This window comes from Rhodnius prolixus, unplaced genomic scaffold (genome assembly GCF_049639745.1).
Source record: "Rhodnius prolixus isolate KJV_2025 unplaced genomic scaffold, Rpr scaffold_13, whole genome shotgun sequence".
NCBI lineage: Eukaryota > Metazoa > Arthropoda > Insecta > Hemiptera > Reduviidae > Rhodnius > Rhodnius prolixus.
The window spans coordinates 5,998,993-6,016,741 of record NW_027411583.1 but is presented as its reverse complement, the minus strand read 5'-3'; the positions used below and the strand labels follow the sequence as shown (position 1 = coordinate 6,016,741).

The 17,749-nt window shown below is 30.8% G+C and overlaps 2 protein-coding genes across 7 annotated transcripts; both read left to right on the top strand.

Annotated features, from left to right (window-relative positions):
- The first annotated feature begins 89 nt into the window (after positions 1 to 89).
- LOC141448005 (uncharacterized) lies at positions 90 to 9,320 on the top strand. Of its 5 annotated transcripts, none has more exons than XM_074116001.1 (8): positions 90 to 222; positions 1,032 to 1,144; positions 1,840 to 2,404; positions 2,644 to 2,870; positions 3,306 to 3,429; positions 3,509 to 3,777; positions 3,898 to 4,066; positions 6,183 to 9,320. In XM_074116001.1, exons 2-8 carry the CDS (start codon positions 1,034 to 1,036, stop codon positions 6,260 to 6,262), a joined length of 1,545 nt encoding a protein of 514 aa, XP_073972102.1. In that variant the 5' UTR covers positions 90 to 222; positions 1,032 to 1,033; the 3' UTR covers positions 6,263 to 9,320. The 5 variants fall into 5 exon arrangements, with proteins under 5 accessions (XP_073972102.1, XP_073972105.1, XP_073972101.1 ...); XM_074116004.1 differs by lacking the exon at positions 90 to 222 and adding an exon at positions 390 to 506 and having other exon boundaries at positions 2,644 to 2,822; XM_074116000.1 differs by lacking the exon at positions 90 to 222 and adding an exon at positions 390 to 506.
- LOC141448006 (tubulin polyglutamylase complex subunit 2) lies at positions 9,189 to 12,690 on the top strand. Of its 2 annotated transcripts, none has more exons than XM_074116006.1 (5): positions 9,189 to 9,320; positions 9,433 to 9,600; positions 10,854 to 11,053; positions 12,106 to 12,285; positions 12,373 to 12,690. In XM_074116006.1, the coding sequence occupies exons 1-5, from the start codon at positions 9,218 to 9,220 to the stop codon at positions 12,592 to 12,594; spliced, it is 873 nt and encodes a 290-aa protein (XP_073972107.1). In that variant the 5' UTR covers positions 9,189 to 9,217; the 3' UTR covers positions 12,595 to 12,690. The 2 variants fall into 2 exon arrangements, with proteins under 2 accessions (XP_073972107.1, XP_073972108.1); XM_074116007.1 differs by having other exon boundaries at positions 9,218 to 9,320; positions 9,562 to 9,600.
- Positions 12,691 to 17,749: the final 5,059 nt, after the last annotated feature.

Sequence of the window (17,749 nt, the reverse complement as noted above, 5' to 3'; positions counted from 1 at the left end):
CAAAACAAGCGGCTTGGGCTCCAATCCAAGCGCTCTATCCACTAAATAACCTGCTCTAGTGTAAACTGCTGGCGGGCCTAGAAAATGTTCTTTTCTTGGTTGACTTCTGTTTATCATTATTATTATCTTCCAAACCAATCTACGTCTAAGTGTGTGCAGTAACTTGTAAATAAACAAATTGATAACTGTACTTCGACACTATTTGTAAGCATTAATACAAAGGTGAGCATCGGCATAAAATGTTTCGCAACATAATTTTATTTCAATATTAGGGTTTCTCTAGAATGTTTAAAATTTTTAAAGAAGGACTATTAATAAAGATTTCAAATAATACAAAAGATTTGACTTATGCCTCATAATACCTAAAAGTTTTTTTATTTAACTCATTCAGGGAAAACTGGTGCCGAAGAAATAATATCTCGATACAGTACTAGTATATAAGCTTAAGAATTATCAGAAATGGTGTTTCAAGATGGACTGAATATGAAATACTTAACCAAAAGAGGGTTAGTCTTAAGTTAATTCATGAATAAATCAGGACATTTCTCCTATTTTTATCTATGAGATTAAGATGTCAGTGAATCACTGGTACTAAGGTTTTGGCAATTGCTTATTTCTGTCAGAGTTTCGTTTGTTTAAACTATATTTGCCTTCTATTGTAAATCCAATCTAATCATTTCGCATTTAGTGTACATTTTTTACACTATAAAGTCCTATTGAATGTGTCGCTTGAAATTATCGATTAGAGCAGCAGATACTTTTCATCACGATTTACTGTTACAAGACTCTTTTGTATTTCACTTTCCAAATATGCCAAATTTTAAAAAGTATTTCCAGGATTCAAAGTAGGCTGTTCTCATGAATTTTGTTCAGTTATGATTTATTAAATTCTTGATTCAAAAATCCAATTCCCGAAAGTTAAAATTTTTAAATATGAGCAGACAAAATAAACCTAATTTTATAAGAAAGTCATGTGTTAACTCATCAGTTTTTTTGTTTTAAGTGTATTTTGTGAAATATTACTTTTGAAGGGATGCTCAACTCGCCTCCCACTTGTCTACCCTACTTTGACAGCAAGAACAACAAACAAACGGCCTGTGAAATTCAATTCCATAATAGCACAGAACAGCAAAAATGTTCAAACGTGAGTTTTTAAAAAATCTAAATTACCACTATATTAATATTTATTACAAAAAATAATCCTATCTGACCCTGCAAATCCTTTTTTTTCTAACAAAGCACCGTTGGCAGAATTATAAACTAAACTCTAAAGTTGTTAACTTCATTTCATAATTTCATTTTATCTCAATATGTTTTAAATATAGCCATGCTAAAAACTGATTCTATTCATTATAACTACTCACAAAACTCAAGACAGGGGGGACCAACATCTAAGAACCTTAGATCAGATTTTTTTAAAAGCAAAAAAACCACTCAGGTGAATCAAATTTTGCTCACATCTTTATCATTTACTCGAAAGTTCGTCTTCCAGTAACTCTTGGCAAAACAATGTTTTATAAGGTGAAAATTATAAATTTATAAACTAACTGTATACAATTGTGCGACCTACGAGTTCAGAAATTTCTTGTCGTTAGTTATCGTTTGATTCTCTCTGGAGTCTTCATTTTGCAATTTTTTTTCCTGCTATTTTTAAATGGCATCTAAATTGAATGTTCTTATTGTGACTTCAAAATGACTGCATATTTTTTCAAGATGGGTGCTGTAAGGCGTAGATTAAATGTTTTATATTGAAATAAATTCATAAATTTTTTTTTTCCTTTTTTTTAATTGTTGGGGCAATAAGTGAATGTTTATTAAAAAATCTGTTTTAATTTGCAGGTAACAACCTGTACCACTGGGAGCCAGGGTCAAAATATATTTGCACTTCAAGAATTAGTGAACTATTCAAGCGAAAACGTTTTGCAGACATCCTCACCGACAACTTCATTACATTCAGTGGCCATGTCTTATCAAGAGCAACGGCAGTTGCAGTCTTCAATGGCGGCCGTGTCTCTTGAACCATCAAAACAGCATTTAAGTGCCCCTATTCAGACAACTACTATACAAAAATCTATATCATTTCCACAGAGATCGCAGACTGGAACATTTTCATGGGAACATAGTACCCAAAATCAGATTGTACCAATGGGATCATCAGTTACAAAAGAATCTGTGCAATGTCAACAACAGTCTAAAACTGTAGAATCAAATATTCAAGAAACAATGCAATCGTCTTCACAGGCGGAGCAACAGCAAATAACCCAGTCTGAAGTACAAATGATTTCCACGAGTGATAATCTGAACAAAGGATGTCATAATGTAATGGAGGGAACAGTGAAGTTTCAAAATTTTCCAGTTCCAAAAAAAAGATTTAATAGGAGGCAAATGCTGCGTCGAAGAAGAGGTAGTGAAAGTGTATTCTGATATAAAATACAGTAGAATTTTTTTTGTTGTAAACGAAGAAGAGGGGAAACTACTTTTCTTTTGTTGTAAACAAAGCAGAGGGAAAACTACTAAATTTGACTTGCACCAAGAAATATTTTATCTAGATGAAAATATGTAGTAAACATTGAATGGATTCAATATGGAAGACACATACGTATAATGAAATTAACTATACTAACTTCTTGACTTTTTTTCCAGATCCGTTTAAAGCCAAGATTTTTAAAAGAACAGAGAAAAAAAGACGTAATGCATATCTGAAACAATTGCTGGCTCCAAAAAGTGCTTTAAGCATTTTACAAGAATTGTGTCCACAACTTAAAATATCTGTTTCTGAAGTGCAAAGTGGAAATCAGTCGCAGTACGCTACAAAAGTTGAGGTACCCAAATGGTTTCCACATTATGGACATTCTGATCAGCATAGTCAGGTCTTAAGGTTGCGCTTATTATTGTATTAAATGTAAAATCGTATAAATAAAATAAATAGATACAAGAAGCAGGTAGTTAACTTCGTTTTATTTAAATTACTTAAAAATTCATTTTTTATTGGTAAAATAACAAAAAGAATAAAAGTATACCAGAAAGGTTTTTTGAAACATTCTATGTATCCCTCGATGGGGGCAGTCAACTAGCAGAAAAAAGTTTGGCAAGCGAGAGTTTCATTGTGGCTCCTTAAGATAATTGTGTTTATTAATGCTATTTAATCTCCTATAAAATGATTGTAGGAATCATGTACCATATTATGTAATTATATAATGCAATTATATTTCAGTAGGGCTTAAGGTACGATGTAATTACAGTGAGTGTTGGTGAGCTAGTTTGCCTGGGGGGCGGTAAAATTATTTGATATATTTCCATTGCAGATTAATAATAAAATTTATAATGGAACCGGTAAGACAGAAGATTGTGCCAAAGAAATGGGCAGTGAAAATGCACTTAAAGCTATATTACTCGAAAAATTAGAACAGATGGATATGAATTTTGAAAGTGAGAGTTAATTTATTAAAAAAAATTACTTTGTCGCCAATAAAAGTAAAATCCAACTAACAGATCTATTTTATTGTAGCCGAGTACCTAAAATCTGGGATCGAATCTAATGTGGAAATGGTGTCAGTAAATAATGCTGAAGACACAATGGACACCGACGATAAAGACGAAGGTGAATGCATCATTGATACAACTAACCAAAAAGAGACTGAAAACAAGGAATTAGAAGAAGACAATGCAAATTGGAGTGCACTGACCAGATTTGCCATTTATAAATTATTTTCTGAATGGAAAGCACAAGGGTTAAATGAGCCAGCCACTTCAGATATGATAATAAGGACAAAGATGGTAAGCTGGAACTGAATATCTTTAACAATAATTTTTATCTTTTAAGAATAAAGGAAGAAAAAGACAATTGAAATTTTAGATTTTTTTTTCATCAATTATATACTGGTGAAAATTTGTTAGGGTAACTTAATGAAGAGTATTCCTGGTGCTATACCTAGGAAACATCCAGTCCAATTATTGCTTGAAATAAAGCCGAACTGTCAGTTCATTGAGAAAAGGGAAGGTTCACCGCCAAATATTATGTTTACATACTCTGTATCAGCTGATGGAAAGACCTTCACCGGATCAGGTTTTGGATATTAATTTTTTACTTTCTCTATATTTATAGAATTATTCATTTATATCCTTTTTAAATATTAACTAATTTCAACATATACAATTGGCTAAATATAATTTACTTGGTTAATGGTTATGAATGGAATTAAAGCGTTAATTAAATAAGAATTTTTAACTCAAAGAACTTACATCAGTATTTATCTGAGAGAGAAAGGTGTCAGACGTGGACAAGAGGAAAGGTGTTTTTGTAGGGTAAGTGGGCGCCACAAAAGACCCTCTGAGTGGCGATGACATTGGATATTGGATATGTTGCTAACCCTCCGTAAAATGTAAGCTAAGTAAGGAGGATTTTTGTTAATGTTTGTTTGTTGATAATGTTATTGTTGTTGGTAAGTATAGCCCCATTAGGAAGTGGTCTGATCACTTCTTACAAGCGGGTAGCCGACCAATTCTGATTCTCTTTTAACTCATCACTATGGTTTTATGAACTAGGTTTCATTTAACTATTCAAGAAAAGGGTTTTTCTTATGTTAAATACTGAATTTAATATTCATAAGTAATCGAAAAAAATTGACCACCTAGTAAACAATTTAAAACTAAAGTAGATTTACGAATTCGCCAATGGACATAACAAGCCTGTTATTTGCACTCGCCAACTATTCTAGACACTATACAAGGGTCGTTTGAAAAGTCCGTGCAAAGTCAGAGAGATAGCACCACTGGCGCGTATCGAGGTTATGTTTAGTTAGTAGCATCTCTTGGAAGAACACACACCAAGTTTCAGCCAGATCGGTCTATTTCTTTGTGTTTGGCATTCGTTTGAATCGAGGAAGTCGAGTGATTTTCAAAAAATGGACGAAAAAGAATTTCGTGTGTTGATTAAACACTACTTTATGAAAGGCAAAACGCCTCAGGAGACTAAAGAGAAGCTTGATAAACATTATGGTGACTCTGCACCTTCGATTAGAACAGTTTATAAGTGGTTTCAAAATTTTCGGAGTGGCCATATGGGGCACAAGTGACGCTGAACGTTCTGGACGCCCTGTTGAGGTTACTACTCCATAAATCATTGATAAAATCCATGATATGGTGATGGATGACAGAAGAGTGAAGGTGCGTGAGATTGCTAGTGCTGTGGGCATCTCGAATGAACGGGTACATAATATTTTGCATCAACATTTGGACATGACAAAGCTATCCGCAAGATTGGTGCCGCGATTGCTCACGCTTGGCCAAAAACGAAATCGTGTGAAGTGTTGCAAGGACGGTTTGCAGCTGTTCCAGAAGAATCCGCAGGACTTTAAGCGTCGTTTCGTCACTGTGGATGAAACATGGATACATCACTACACTCCTGAGACCAAAGAACAATCTAAACAATGGGTTACCAAGGGGGAATCTGCGCCAAAAAAGGCGAAGACCGTTCCTTCGGCCGGAAAGATTATGGCGACTGTCTTTTGGGATTCGCAAGGAATAATCCTCATCGACTATCTGGAAAAGGGTAAAACTATTACAGGTGCATATTATTCATCGTTATTGGACCGTTTGAAAACCGAGCTGCAAGAAAAACGCCCACGATTGGCCCACAAAAAAGTCCTTTTCCATCACGACAACGCACCAGCTCATACCTCAGCAGTTGTGGTCGCAAAATTAATGGAAATAGGGTTCCAACTCGTTTCACATCCCCCCTATTCTCCAGTCTTGGCTCCCTCGGACTACTATTTGTTCCCCAATATGAAGAAATGGCTGGCGGGAAAAAGATTTTCTTCAAACGAGGAGGTGATTGCAGAAACGAATGGCTATTTTTCAGACTTGGACAAATCCTATTATTCGGAAGGGATCAACAAACTAGAGCAGCGTTGGACGAAGTGTATAAGCCTAAAAGGAGACTATGTTGAAAAATAAAAAAGATTTACCCCAAAAAATTAAGTAGTTTTTATTTTTGCACGGACTTTTCAAACGACCCTCGTACTTTGTCTTTCTAGGATTCAAAAACCATTTTGATTTTAAAATAATGCGATAAAAGAGTATGGCAAAGAAGGACTTAGCCTTACATGTAGCACTTAGCAGACCTTCTTGCTATTTAAACAATCCTTTTTAACTAATTATATTTTTTGAAATTTTGCTTCCAGGACGCAACATAAAATTGGCGAAGAAAGAGTGCGCTAAAAATGCTTTAGCTGCTCTCGGAGTGAAATATGTTTGCCTATAAAAATGTTTATTAATTTATTAATTTAAATTATTTTACTTTACATGAAAAAAGGAAATATTACACAGTAGTGTCAATATTGTTGTAAAACATGAAAAAATAGAGCAAGAAGAAATGTAGTTTTAGTCATGTGCAATTGGAAAAATATATTTCTATGTTGTGATGAATATTTTTAAAAAGATAGAACATTATTATTACCATTAGCTTTTCTACTTTTATTTTTATTAATATCGTGATAAAATATTTTTGCATTTATTAATCAAATTAAACAAATTTTAGATCTGAAATAGTTTTGTGTATTTTTTTGTATTAATTGTATACTGGCGCACTGTACAGTACCGAAATATTGCTTTTTGAAAAGTCAGCAGACTTGTTTCTTTCCACTGCCATGTATTACGATGTAAGCACGGCTGCGATTTCTGACTTTGTAATGCATCCAGTAATGTCACACGAACTAACTCCGCAAAAGCTTGACTGTAGGTCGATTTTTTTTTTTTCCAATAATTTCTTTCATGTGTTGACAGTTCTGTATATAAACCATCTCATAATTTTTTTGATAGTAAAAGGAATGTTTATTTCCCTAATGATCTATTTAGCAACTACAGGTTTAACATATAGATTTATTAAAATTCCATATTTTGTAAAAGGATAGGGAGTGATTGATTGTAACTAAAAATACAAATTTAACTTTGTGATATACTTTCAAACGGCTCTAGTTTGCTTGCTTTTAAAAACATTAAAAGATTATATCGAATTTAAAATGATTTATAAAAATAAAACAAAAATAATGATCAGCTAATAAATATTTTTTATTTGCATCCATTTATCTTCTTTATTAAGAAGAGGCCTCAGTCCTACCGGTTGATTTGAGCTATTGATTTCATACTCATAGTTAATTTTTTTATTTTTTGTATAGCATTTATAAATGTCTTATTTATTAATTTAAAACTATTATTACAAATGAATACTTTTTTAATAAAGCTTAGGTGACTCTCAAAACTTATACGGCCCAGTTTTCGTTTATTTTATTTTTTTAAAAAGTGCGAAATATTTTAAAAAAAATTATTGAGCATAAATTGTTTTAAGGATCACTTGATAAGCGATTTTATCAGGAATTTCTCAATTTAAAGAAGGATTAATTTATAGATTTAAATTATTTATGTGATTTGTTTTCTGTTATTGTTAAATAAGTCATAGAGTATAATTTTTATAAAAATATATAATGTTTATTGAATATTTTGTTAGTAAATAATAGAAGAAGTCATTAGAAAAAAAAAATACATGATATTTATAGAAATAACGATGAACCAAATTATCTGTAAAACAATAATTGCTGAGAAGGTGCGAATATTGTTAAGCGTAATATTGACCAGTAGACAAATTTGAGAATAGATATAAAAGATGTTGTATTTTTATTTTAATAAATTTTATTTAAAATTTAAGGTTTTCTTAAATTAATTTTTTTTTGTTTATAAATTCTGAATTTACCCCAATACTTAAATTTTTGTTTTTCTGATCATCTTGTGCGCTCTATACACAATAAGGTTTTGGAGGATGTCAGAATGAACACCAGAAAAACGAGAAAAGCAACTCTAGGAATCAACATTTTTTCTTTTTTTTTCTAATTTTTCTTGAAATTGCCGAACAAATTTTCACCAGATTTTTATTATTAAATGTACAAAACAGAGCAGTTCTTAGAACGTATTTTATTCATAACAAAAGAAATAAATGGAAAGTGAATGATAGTGAAAGTGTTTTTTTTTAAATTCGTTCTACTACTTAAAAATGTTAGTTAAAGTTATCATTTACAAGCAGAACCTTTACTTTTAATTGAACTGAAAGTTAATGAGCACATTCATGCTCTGCAAGTATACATAATGTATACATCTAGTATTTAAACGTACATAAATTATGTAAGAGAACAGTATCCCTTCCTAAAACTGTTCATTGCAAGATAGACGTCACTTTCACTCGAAGAGTACCAGAACGTCAGTTCCAGTCAGTGACCGCCAATCTCGCTGCAAAAACAGATTGTTAAATGAACTTGTGTGTTTACTCAAGTTATCGTTAACTATCGAGCCGCATTGAGTTATAATTTTTAGCCCCATTAACTATCTAAACATGGATGGATTTGTTTCTTACGTTGTTTTGTACTCTATAACGATACTTTCGGTACTTGAAGTGCTTATCATGGCTTTTGCACCATTTTTATTTGACATTGATCGCTCGATCTATGGCGAACTGCTTGAAGTTTATATGCGTTCTTATTAGAAGTGATTTTTTTGTTTATATATCCTACCATGAAAACCTAGTCTTTAATTTTTAGTATTTAGAAAAGGAAGACAACTCTTAAGACTGATATATACGTGTCTATTGAAGAAGTGAGTGTTAAAAGTGTTAGTAGCTACTTTCAAAATTAACTAATTTGTATTTGTTATTGTTTAATTATAAACATATTTTAAGAAAGTACTCCCTCTATCAATAATTGTAAATTAAACGTTTTTTTATAAAATCAAAAAATAAATAATTAAATACAATATTTTTTGCGTCTCTTCAACGTTTTACACAACAGCAACTTGTCCGTCTGGAAGGATTTATAACATTTCCAAGATTGAATACAATTTTAATTTTAAACAGGTATAAAAGATAAAATTAAATTGTCATTTAAAGTGGAGATTTTGAAATGTTTTTAAAGGAACCAAATTTTCGAATAATTTCGAAAAGCTGCACGAAAGTATACAGAAATCAAATTTTATAATCTCACGTGTTATACGTATGTACCTATCTCTGAAAAATGTATAAATCCTGAAATCTTTATAATTAAAAAATAAAAATAAACACGCTGCGCCAGGTAATAAAAACGATATTCCTTACCCTGCAGTTGTCATGGTATTATCTAAGTAAAAAGAGGATCGATCTCTCCTTGCCAACCACATAATAAGTACCACAGGTGAAAACATGTCACACAGTGATAATACAGATGATACTTCAGCTTCCAGTGACTTATCTTCTAACGAGTTATTCTATAATCACTTGACGTTAGGATTATCCAAAACTCTAGGTTGTTATTTGATCTCTCTATTTTAGTAACATTTTTGTTTGTTTAATTATTGATACATTATACTGTAAACTAACAGCTATTTTTTATTTTCTTTAAATTTTTTATTCATTAGCAAAACAAAAAGGTGTTCATACTGTAAATTTACATAAAAGAGAACCAACTGAGAAATCAGTGATTGCTAACTGGGAGCAAAAACATTGCTGTAAACTTCCAAATGATTTAAAAAATTTCTATCTTTCAGTTGAAGGTTTCAAAATGGAATGGGAAGGAGAGTATGGAGGTAAGAAATTTCAAATAATTTTGCTTCATAAGAATAGGGGCGTTAAAAAAAAAAATTTGTAATACAAAATAAAATAAAGTGTGAAACATTTTAAACTCTTTCTCTTACAGTAATTATTTTCTTTAAACTAGAGCTAATGAGAATATACCACCTAAATATAGTGGCAGGGGCTAAGATCTATGAACGTTACGATGTAGAGGCCTTACTGGTTTCTTACCTGTCTTGAGCTTATACAACAACATTCCAAACCGAACGCAGCACTTATAATTCTCCAATAAAATATTTTAAACAAAAATCAAAGAACAACATCTGTATAATCTTTATACAACTTTCTGTTATCTTTATAAAATAAATATTTTATTTTGGTTTCGGTGTTCGATTTATTTAAAAGTGATAATGATTTAAGTTTGAAAGCTTTTGAATGTGGCTAAATTCTAAATACAGAAAGTTATTTAGATAAACTTTTAACAATTAGCACAGCACAAAACAAATTCATTTAAAGAGTAACCCATCCGTCAATAACTTTTTTGTTATATCAGTTTTATCTTTATATTTATCATGTTTTTGCTTTTATCTACAAAGTTTTATCATAAAATTGGATTTTAGTCGAAATACAAAATTAATTACAGCAAGCAATGCTCCTTTTTAACAACTTTTCTGAAAAATAAGTCATCTCTAAACCTTAGACTTTTTTTTTTAAAAAGACTAAATGAACTCCGTCATTTCGGTGTAATTACTAATGTTAGGAAAGAATTGAATATGTTTTGAAATTCCAGATTAAGTAAGCAAGAGTGAGAGTATTTTCACTTGGTTTACCTTTTTTTTTTTTTTAAACAAAATTTCAAATATATAACGCTATTTAACTTTTGTCGAATTTGCCGTGATATTTAGAAAATGGATTCGGCAATTTTCATTAATCTTGTAATGGCAATAATTGCTGAACATGTGAAACATCCAATTTTATGTGAAACGTTAGTTTTTTGTTTTTCTTTTTTTGTTAAAAAATTGTTTTAATGGGGTTTCTGAGGTATTAATGATTAAAGCAAACAGAGCGCTCTGCCTTTTTTTAGCCGCAGTGTTTACCATCCTCTCGTATTTATTGTTGCTTAGATAAGAACAATTCTGAGATAAACTTAATGTTGTAGTATCTACAAGATAATAAAAAACAAAAAACCATTCCCTATCAAAAGCAGCAACAGTGCCTTTACACAAATATGATAAATCTATGTATTCTTATAAAATTAATTGTTTAGGTGAGACTTTCCTTATTGGCGCCATGGAGATTAATCCCATAACAAAATTAAGAAGAATAGGTGGATTTGAAAGTTTAAGCGATGGTGAAATGTCTCCAAACTTGGATGATTTAGACAGACTTCTTGGTAAACGTGGTAAACCATTGTTCAAATCAACTTGTAAAATATTTGAGTTACAAGCGTGTCCAAATAATTCGATTGTAAGTACATATAAATGATTTATTTATAATTCAGGGGTCGGCAACCTTTTAGAATTTAATCTTCGTAATAAATCTGTTTCGCTCTTCTGATGATTTTTTTTTTTTCTTAATGATTTGAAGCCTAGTTTGAGTAACATAATATCCATTAACGTAAAGGCAAGAATAGTACCTTCATCAGAAACTGATTTGATGCTGAATTGTGTTAAGTGAGAAGTATATGATCCATGGGGTTGGTTATACCATTAGATTAGATTAGATTCTTGTAGGGCAGCCTTAAGGAATACGCCACCGCGACCCATATTGATCTTGTATATCCATTAACGTAAAGGCAAGAATAGTACCTTCATCAGAAACTGATTTGATGCTGAATTGTGTTAAGTGAGAAGTATATGATCCATGGGGTTGGTTATACCATTAGATTAGATTAGATTCTTGTAGGGCAGCCTTAAGGAATACGCCACCGCGACCCATATTGATCTTGTATATCATATTGTGGCTCCCACTACTCTAGAGCTCGCCCTCAAATCCGTCCATTCAATCAGACTCTTGGTTATACTATGTTGTGGCTACAACCAGATGATCATGATGGCGACTATTGCTATGATCTTCTCGATTCGAGTTTTGATCAAATTGTTATATAAATTTGGTTTTAAGTTTTTTGTATCTATTTTGTAATTTACGTATTTAGATAGAATGTTTGTCTTTGTGCATCATCCCCGTAGTGTATCACTTTTATTATTTTCTTTGTTCAAAATCTGAGAGGTTGTTAGTGATGAACGTAGGTTGTTGGTAAAATGGCTAAAGCTGTATTTTCCATTCTCTGTTATTCATTTTTCTCTCGTGTTGTTTTATTCTTTTCTTATATCATGTTTCTAATTAGGCTGACCTTTAAGAGTTACAAACCCTTTACCTGAAGATTGGAAATGGGTGACGCATAAAAAAAATCGTCTCCCATGCCTTAAGTTGCCAATCGCTGATCTAACATATGTATGTCTAATTTGTCTGACTCAAATTATTATGTAGGAAATATTTCATGGGACGATTATTTTTAGGTATGTCTTGTTTATTTAGAATACAAAGTGAGTCCGTCTATTTGGTTGTTGGATCGCAGTTTGGAATGGCATTTTATAGCCAAAAATTTTACACTTTACTTTCGTATGATGTTAGTTTACCATGGGTTTCCAGAATGGCAGTATGCTTTGACCCCTATTGGACTTTCACCCGCAGCTAAGGTGAGGGTCAAATACAAATTATACTATAACTACATAAAGTAACTTACCTAGTAATTCTTTCTAAGATTATAATTTATATTCTTGCAGCTTATAATATCAGGGATTGCTCCAGAACTATTATCTCCGCCATCATTCAAGAAAACCATTGCTGACACAAATTGTAGAATAGATCCGACTATATTTAAAGTACGTTCTAAGATGAAATCATCTGCCACGGATGAAAGAAATGCTTCAGGTCAACAGGAAAGAGGAGCTGAAGCAGAGCCCTCTGGTGATACACGAACACCGAATCACCAGAATTTTCATTAGATTTGTCTAGTATTTTCACTTTTATTACACTTCCATGATCTTTGTAATAATTCAGTTGCTTTATAAATTTAAAGAATAAATATTTTTAATTTTAAACTCTTGTACTAACAAAAAAAAAAGTCCGAATTTATCATTACTTTTGAACGCTAATAATTTTTTTTATTTAATTATTTATTTCTGTATTTATACAAAGTTGCATGCTTTAAATTAAAACTGGATAAATTTAACGGATTTCACCAAGAGTTTCTCACCATTAATAGACCATAAAAAAACGCAACGATCGATACCAAAAAAACAATAAAAATTTCACAAAAAACACATAAAAAACTGATTCAAAACACAAGAAAGACAGAGCGATGTTACTACTTATGAATGCTCAAGGCTAACTCTGAACGCTAATAATTCAATTAACAATGCGTACTTAAGTGGACAAAGGACTCAAAGAATGGTGTACACCATAGAGCTTTATGCTTGCTTAATGCGTCTAGAGGAAAGGAGCTACAAGCATCAGGAGCAGCGCTGTTAAATGCGTCAAAATAGATGCAATTAAGCTTCGTATGACATCTTCATGAGTTAGAGTATCAACGAATACTTCTTTTTCTTTTGTGATTTTTTTTTCTTCCCTTTTCTGAAATTGCTTATTATAATTATTTCTTCATCTATCTCAAAAGTAAGTTACCATTTATTATAAAAAGTATCTTAAAGTGTAGATTTTTTTTTTTTTTAACAAAAATTCTTGTAAATACTAACTTCTATTGGGCCTGGCAGATGATAGCCTTTGTAGGTTCTGTCAGGAAGAGGAGGAAACGGCACTGCACGTGTTGTGTCAGTGTGAGGGGCTCATGTGGCTAAGGATGTTACTTCTCGGGGAGGAAAAATCAAGGCCTGAGAGCTTTACCCGAGAGTCGCTCTCCAGCATTAAGAGTCTGATTAAAAGGACAGGTCTGGAGGGTGAGCTCTAAAGTGAGGGGAGCCACAATAGATCCAAAGGGGTCTCAGTGGCATAGGCCTTGAGGCCGCCCTAGTCTAATCTAATCTAATCTAAACTTCTATTGTCTGCTAATGGTAGACGTTTCGAATAAGAATATTTATTCTATTTGGCCTCAGTCAACCATGGTAACAATAGCCAATATCCAACTTTATTTATCAGACTCAAGAAAATAATATAAGAAGAGTATCGCTACAAGAAGAAATATTCTATCCGAATTATAAAACCAAAATTACGGTGACGAAATTTAATGATGAAACTAGGCAACAAATTTGAGATTCAAAATATATTCTTAAAAACTCTGCAATCTTCTGGTACAATAAATGATACCGATCAATCTTATATACATCAACGATAATTCCAATCACCATAGCAAGTGATTGTAATGTCACACCTGCATATTAACATCGTACTACAGGAATCCATTCTCTAATATTTGAATTCCTCTTTTTAATAATTTAGTTGTACACTCACCTAGAATGATGGTTAACGTCTAAATTTCTGATAATTAGTTTGACTCCAAAATAAATCACCATTTGCATAAAAAAAAAAAAAAAAATGGGAATTTTATTTTTCTTGTTTATTAAATCATTTCCATAAATCCTATAAAATTTAAAAACAAAAACTATTAGGAAATAATTAACATAAGAATTGCCAAACAAATCTTAATCACCAAGATAACATAATTTTCACAAGTTATTTAATTTTTGGTTATAATGTTCAGTTCAGAAAATAGAGAATCAATCCAAAAAGGTATATAAAATTTATAACTTCTCTAACATGTACTTATTATTTTAAATTTTATTAAAACGTTAATCAACCACTAAATTTAAAACAAATGTTTGCTTCTGAACCAAATTTATTTAAAAATCTTGAATAAAATAAAACAAAAAACGGTTGTGTTCACACTCTAATTTCACTTTTTCTCTCTTTCTCTCTACTAAAACAATTTTATAATCATTTAGAGCCTTTTTAAAGTTTTTGGTTTCCACATCGACTTTCCATTATTATTATTTTTTATTTTATTTTATTAGAAAGCTACACATTTTTATTTCTTATACATTCAGGCATATAATAGTAGTTTTGCTTCTTATTAAATAATTTTTTTATATAAAAAAACACATAAGCAAGCGAATAATAAAAATTATATTTATATATTATTAAAATAATCGCCTAAATTTTATTAATCATTAGCAACATCTTCAAAGTAGTACGCAAATGTCTAGTTTCTTATATTCTAAAATACTATTAAATAATTATTATTCTTTTTTTCTGTTTATAACCATATTTATATTTGTGTATTGACTTTCGGATAAAAATTATAAATCACAAGGCTCATACTCTTTCAAAAATGTTAAAGTTAACTTTAAAAGAAAATAAAATTAAAATTGCTTAGGTAACGAAGATACACAATGATCACTACAAATATTAAGCAGACACGGTTTAGTAGCCAGTTTGCTGCAAGCGAAAAAATGTTTGGGGTGAACGATCTACAGACCTTTTGTAACTACAATTCTCGAGTTGTTGCCTTTTTAGCAACATTTTAATACATTTTTAAATGCTCCAAAAGATTTTTACCACAGAAAAATTAAGGGACACTTTCGAAAAATCTCAAGAAAGTGAAATATCCACTAGAACCGTGGTACATACTTTTTTTCTGAAGTCGGAAGGAAATAGAATGCCTATCTCCTTCTCTCCTCCAAAAAAAAAATTCAAGGATCTTCCTAAAGAGAGATGAACGAATCACGAAGTTTCTTAGAAATAAGAATTCTGTAAAGTACTTACCAATCTATGATATTTTTCGAGATCCAGGCCCCTTTTGAGGTGCATAATAACATATTCTAATTGGAGCGTCATTTGTCCTAGTTTATCCAAATTGTACTTTTCAGAGGGATCCTTATAAACTCGGAAGTTTGAAAACTAAGAAAAACAAGAAGAAATACTATAAATAAACTTAACTTAAACTAATTTTTTTTTTGCTTGTAGCAAACTACAAAGTGGTACGTTATTTTTAAGTTGACAAATGACTTTTGTTTTTCCTTACTAAAAGATAAAAAAGTCCTTTTTCTTTCTAAAGGATCAGAACCAATGAATTTTATTGTAACTGAATCTAAAATTTTCAGTAAAACTCAACATTTTTTAATCAATGAAAAGATTGATTAATGATGTTAAATTATAAATTTTAAAGTAAGCCTTAAGCCTTGTTAAATAATGTAATGATGTTTATAATTTAAATATAACAAGTTGCTATTACCAACTTATAATCTATAATTGTTCCAAAAAATGATTAATATTTGTAATACATTTAAATAATTAAATAAATGTTTTACAAGAACTTTTGTTTTGGAATAACCTAGCCATGGTAATTTAAAATACATCTATTTTATGACGACTAAACAAGAACTATAAAAATTATATCCAAATAATTACAATTTCATTTTTTTTTCTTTTTTTAACAAAAGAAAATCAATTTAAAAGTAATTTAATGAAATATACCATTAAGATATGATGTCTCAAGGTAATTTTAGCGCTCATAATTATTCAGGTGAAAATGATCTATTAAATTACTGCATTTTTTTACTTTTTCTTAAGACATTAATATATTTTTCTGAGAGAAAACGCGGAATCATAAAGGAATTTGTAATTGTTGAAGAACTATAGTAAGTGATTTTTGACTGAATTCAAATTTACGATAAATTTTGGAAGGGCTAATATTTTATCAAAGGAAATTACACAAATTAAATCCAATTAAACTCAGAATCAAAGAACTTGCTAAGGGAAAGCATGGAATTCGAAACGAAAGAAGATTGCTGGCTGCCCACCTTAGCGGAATCTCACAATTGAGAATTTCTTAAAAGTAGTAAGATTTAAGGTTCTTAGTTGCAAGATTTAAAATAATCGTATTCAATTTCAAGTACAAAACACTGACAAGATTTAAAAGTTTACTTATTAACTGAAGTAAAGTGATGGCAAAAATCCACACTAAAGTTAATAATTCAATAATCACAATGAACGGGGTTATCTACTATAAAGGTATTGAATAAAATTCACGCTTTAAGATAACTGTATAAACTTCGAAAGAACTGAAGAAATCAGAAAATTCTCCAATTTAGATCACACAAAAAGTGAAAGTATGATTTCTTAAGCTCAAGTTTTAGAAGTGGTAAAATTAATTACGCAAAATGTTGATTACTTAATTTTTAATATACTTACAGTTAGATTTTGCAGAATGTTTTTGAATTCTAAGTAGTATAGTAGAGTTACACACATTTAACTGTCACCACTGCCTGCAGGTTGTTGGGAAGGTAGCGCGGAGTTTACACTTACTAATAACCACAAGGAAGGTTTTTATATATTTTTTTTTTTAATTTGGATAGGTGCCTGACCCCTTAAACAATTACTGCAGTTCTGCAGAGTGTGTTCTCTCGTTTCATACAAGACCGCCATAACTATTCGTATTTTATTACTCTTGTGGTTACAACACTTTCCATCAGGTCTTGTCTTAATGTTCCCTACTCGTATGAAACAAAAAAAAAAAAAAAAAACATTTTCTGCACTGGTCTCACAAAATAACCGTATTTTATGTGCATGAATGTTTTATAGAATATTCATAATTGATCTTTCCATAAAAAAAGCACAACAAGAAAGTTGTTACTTTCATGCAATTTTCTCGAATATAACTCCAACGATTTTCTTTAAATGTTGAATATGATGGGGATCTACGAGTTAGACTGTCATTAAAAATAATTTCCAGTAATATTGGTTTGGGAAGTATTCTGAACTAAATAGGTAAATAGTGGCAGCGGTGTATGTACATTCCAACAATGCTAGACATCTTCTACTTGGTGTAATTTATGACTGGTCAATAGAGTTTACGAAGGATCTAGTTCAAAAATTTAATAACTAAAGAAAGCTTGTAAATTAATTATTACAGTAAGGAAAACTTAGTTTACGTAAGATGTTTTTGATTGCTAAAGATCGGACAGCCATTAACAAACTAAAATAAAATAAATATGAATTACAGGAATTACTGAATTTGTTCATTGAAATGCCATTGAAATATCCAATCAACATACACAAAATGAACCCCAAAAAAAAAAAAATAATAAATTTATTTTTATCACATTGGCTGGGAATATTTTTTTTTAATAATATATAAAAATCTAT